General features: G+C 37.7%; 1 protein-coding gene across 1 annotated transcript in view; it reads right to left on the reverse strand.

Annotated features, from left to right (window-relative positions):
- Window positions 1-299: 299 nt before the first annotated feature.
- Window positions 300-2,774, reverse strand: part of LOC122063555 — a 3,334-nt gene continuing 859 nt past the window's right edge. Inside the window, exon 2 of the mRNA XM_042627257.1 lies at window positions 300-556. Within this exon, the coding sequence (XP_042483191.1) occupies window positions 527-556 (30 nt within the window). The 3' untranslated portion in view covers window positions 300-526. The remainder of the gene's footprint in view (window positions 557-2,774) is intronic.

A 2,774-nucleotide genomic window follows, 5' to 3' on the forward strand; every position in this document is an offset into this window, starting at 1 on the left:
CCAGAACACCAATATAATAATTTAACCATCTAACCTACAATATTAAGTTGGGCAGAAAATATATAGCAAATGAAAATGTGCAGGTTTTGGATGGTTGTATCCATTCAGATCATTTTAATCATGACCAATGATAACCCTTTTGGTATAATTCAAACACACTGATAGTTTTGTTGACTCTACCCATCCCTAAGTATCGTGGAACACAATCCCCTACCAAACATGCCTGGCTTCCTTTCTCATCTCTCTATTATATCTTACTGCCTACGCTCTACTATGAGTATCGAATGATTATGCGCAGATGATCAAAAGAGAAAGAAAAACCATTTAAAGTAACAGGTCTCAATGAAATGTTTGCAGATATGCACTGGCTGCATTGATTGAAGTTACATGGCACTCAAGTTGTGAACAAAAACTTATTGAAATGTAATAAATGAAAATTAGTACAAGGATTTCCATACCAGAGGTAATGCTGCAATGCATATTCAAAATGACCTACACGATAGGTAAGAGTATCAGCAAGGCACAGTCATTGCTTCTTCTCTTCTGCTTTCCTAGGCTGGAAAAGGAGGAAGATTAACATAAGAACATGAAAAGCAATAACAGCCAATTTGGATAACATGCAGTTTCCTTGGACGGAAAGAAGAGGAAGATTAACATAAGAACATGGAAAGTAATAACAGTCATTTTGGGGAATATGCAGAGCAAGACACATGATTCAACTATGTGTCAATTATCTAAAACAAAACACAACAGAATGATATTTGAGGGAAGGAAAAACTCAGTTGAACATTCCTGCCTCAATAAGCTTATCAAGGTGGCCCATCTCATTGTGCTATGTGGAATACTGATGTGGCAATTTTGACCTGTAGGTAGCTTGTACATGTCTTCGACTAGCCACATGTCAAATTTCAGGGTTTAATTCAATTAAATACCCTCTGACCACTATTGTGCACTCTCCCATGGTCCTGATTTCGAACCTCAAATTTTCACTTAGAAAACTCTTTTTTACATTTTAGGCTGAAATTTAACATGTGAGCAAGGGACCTTGGGGTCTTACTAGTCACACAAATCTGAGCCCCATTGAATCTGCCCCATGGCACATATTTGGGATCCTTGATGCGGTTATCAAGTAGGGGCTATTCTGAAAAGTTGTGCCCTTGAGGGAAGGGAAGTCTCCATGTCCTTAACTTAACACTTGGCACACATACAAAACACAGGACTGAACCTTTTCGTTTGATCTGAGATTTGCTAGTTCAAATAAAAAACCAATCAACAAATAGATGGGATAGACGGTTAAAATCATGAACCAGAATGCCCTTAGTGATCCAGAGCTCCAAGCATCCACAGCTTATCTGGACAGGAAAGCACAAGGGGCTATCCAACCTCTACCCTTGAAATAATAGTTCTAAGATGGAGTCTATGAGGGCACAGACATTGTTTTTGCATGTGTGTGTGTGTGTGTGTGTGTGTGTGTGTGTTGGGTGTGGAGTGGGGTGGTAATCAATAGTGACAGGTTGCAAACAGGCAACGAATACACATTAGAATGCAACCAGCCATCCAACACTTCATAAGATCCGAATAGACAATGCATCATCAGTTTTACCCAATAATTGAAAAGAATTATAATGATGAAAGCCACATAGAACTCATCATGGCCTACACCAGTCACTTCTTCTATTAGACTTAAAACAATGAGTGAAGGATCTTATAGGATATTTAACGTTCTCTACGTGTTCTGATATGGAAAAACCATTCAAAAGAAAAGTCCAATCCTAGGAGAAGTATCTAGATCCAAAAATGAATGGGTGATATGAAAACCAATTCACCTAAATGCTTCATATATCCTACAGATTAAGGGTCAATTACTTAGCTAGCTGAATAGATTCCAGCTCTGACTTTCAATGACCAATACGATGCCCTCCTTTTCCAAATTATTATCAGAAATCTTTCCATTGCCTTATGAAAGTCCAGTTTGTTCAATCTGTACTCGTATAGAAATAAAAATTGAAACAAAGATAGCATGAACAGAAGCAACCTAGCAGGACATGGCTTGTGTCCTGTTTGGCTAGGAACTTGGATCGATGATACTTTGCAGCTGTGTGACAAGGGCGTATGGATGCCAAACGCATATACTAAGTCATCAGACCATGTGGCCTTGGAAAACTTTTCAAGATTCTGACTCATCAGTACACCTATACAGTTACACTACAATGTAGAATAACAATTATTGTATGCACTTCCTTTGCAAGCTTGCATTAAAAAGATAAAGCTTATCAATTAGTAAATTATAGAACAGTTGATATGTGGAGCAAGGAAAATTTGATGTTCTCCAAATGACAATGTTTGCAAAAAGAATCTAGTTGGATGCTGGTCATGTCAAATAGAAATTTCGTTAAGATACCTCCAATTTGTATAACTTGGATCTACTAATCCTAAGCACATTTACCAAGCGATCAAACTAGTGACCCTGGAAAACTCAAGACTTGACTTATCAGCATGGTTATACCAGAAGGTGAAATTCTTGCATCTGGTACTACTTGCCATCACTTGGACCAGTGGAAAGAAAGAAACAGGACAGTGTTTGATGATAAACTCAGTCCTTGTCCCATACTCTGTCCTAATGTTAGCTTTAAATTGTTAGAATAGGTTCACTTCAACTAATTTTAGAAATATATAGAAAGATCATAGTAGGGAGTATAACTACTGCTGGATTATGCATAATTCTTAATGTGTACATATGCATGTAGTGCGTGCACATGCTGCTGTACTTTTAT

This window comes from Macadamia integrifolia, unplaced genomic scaffold, assembly GCF_013358625.1.
Source record: "Macadamia integrifolia cultivar HAES 741 unplaced genomic scaffold, SCU_Mint_v3 scaffold1351, whole genome shotgun sequence".
NCBI lineage: Eukaryota > Viridiplantae > Streptophyta > Magnoliopsida > Proteales > Proteaceae > Macadamia > Macadamia integrifolia.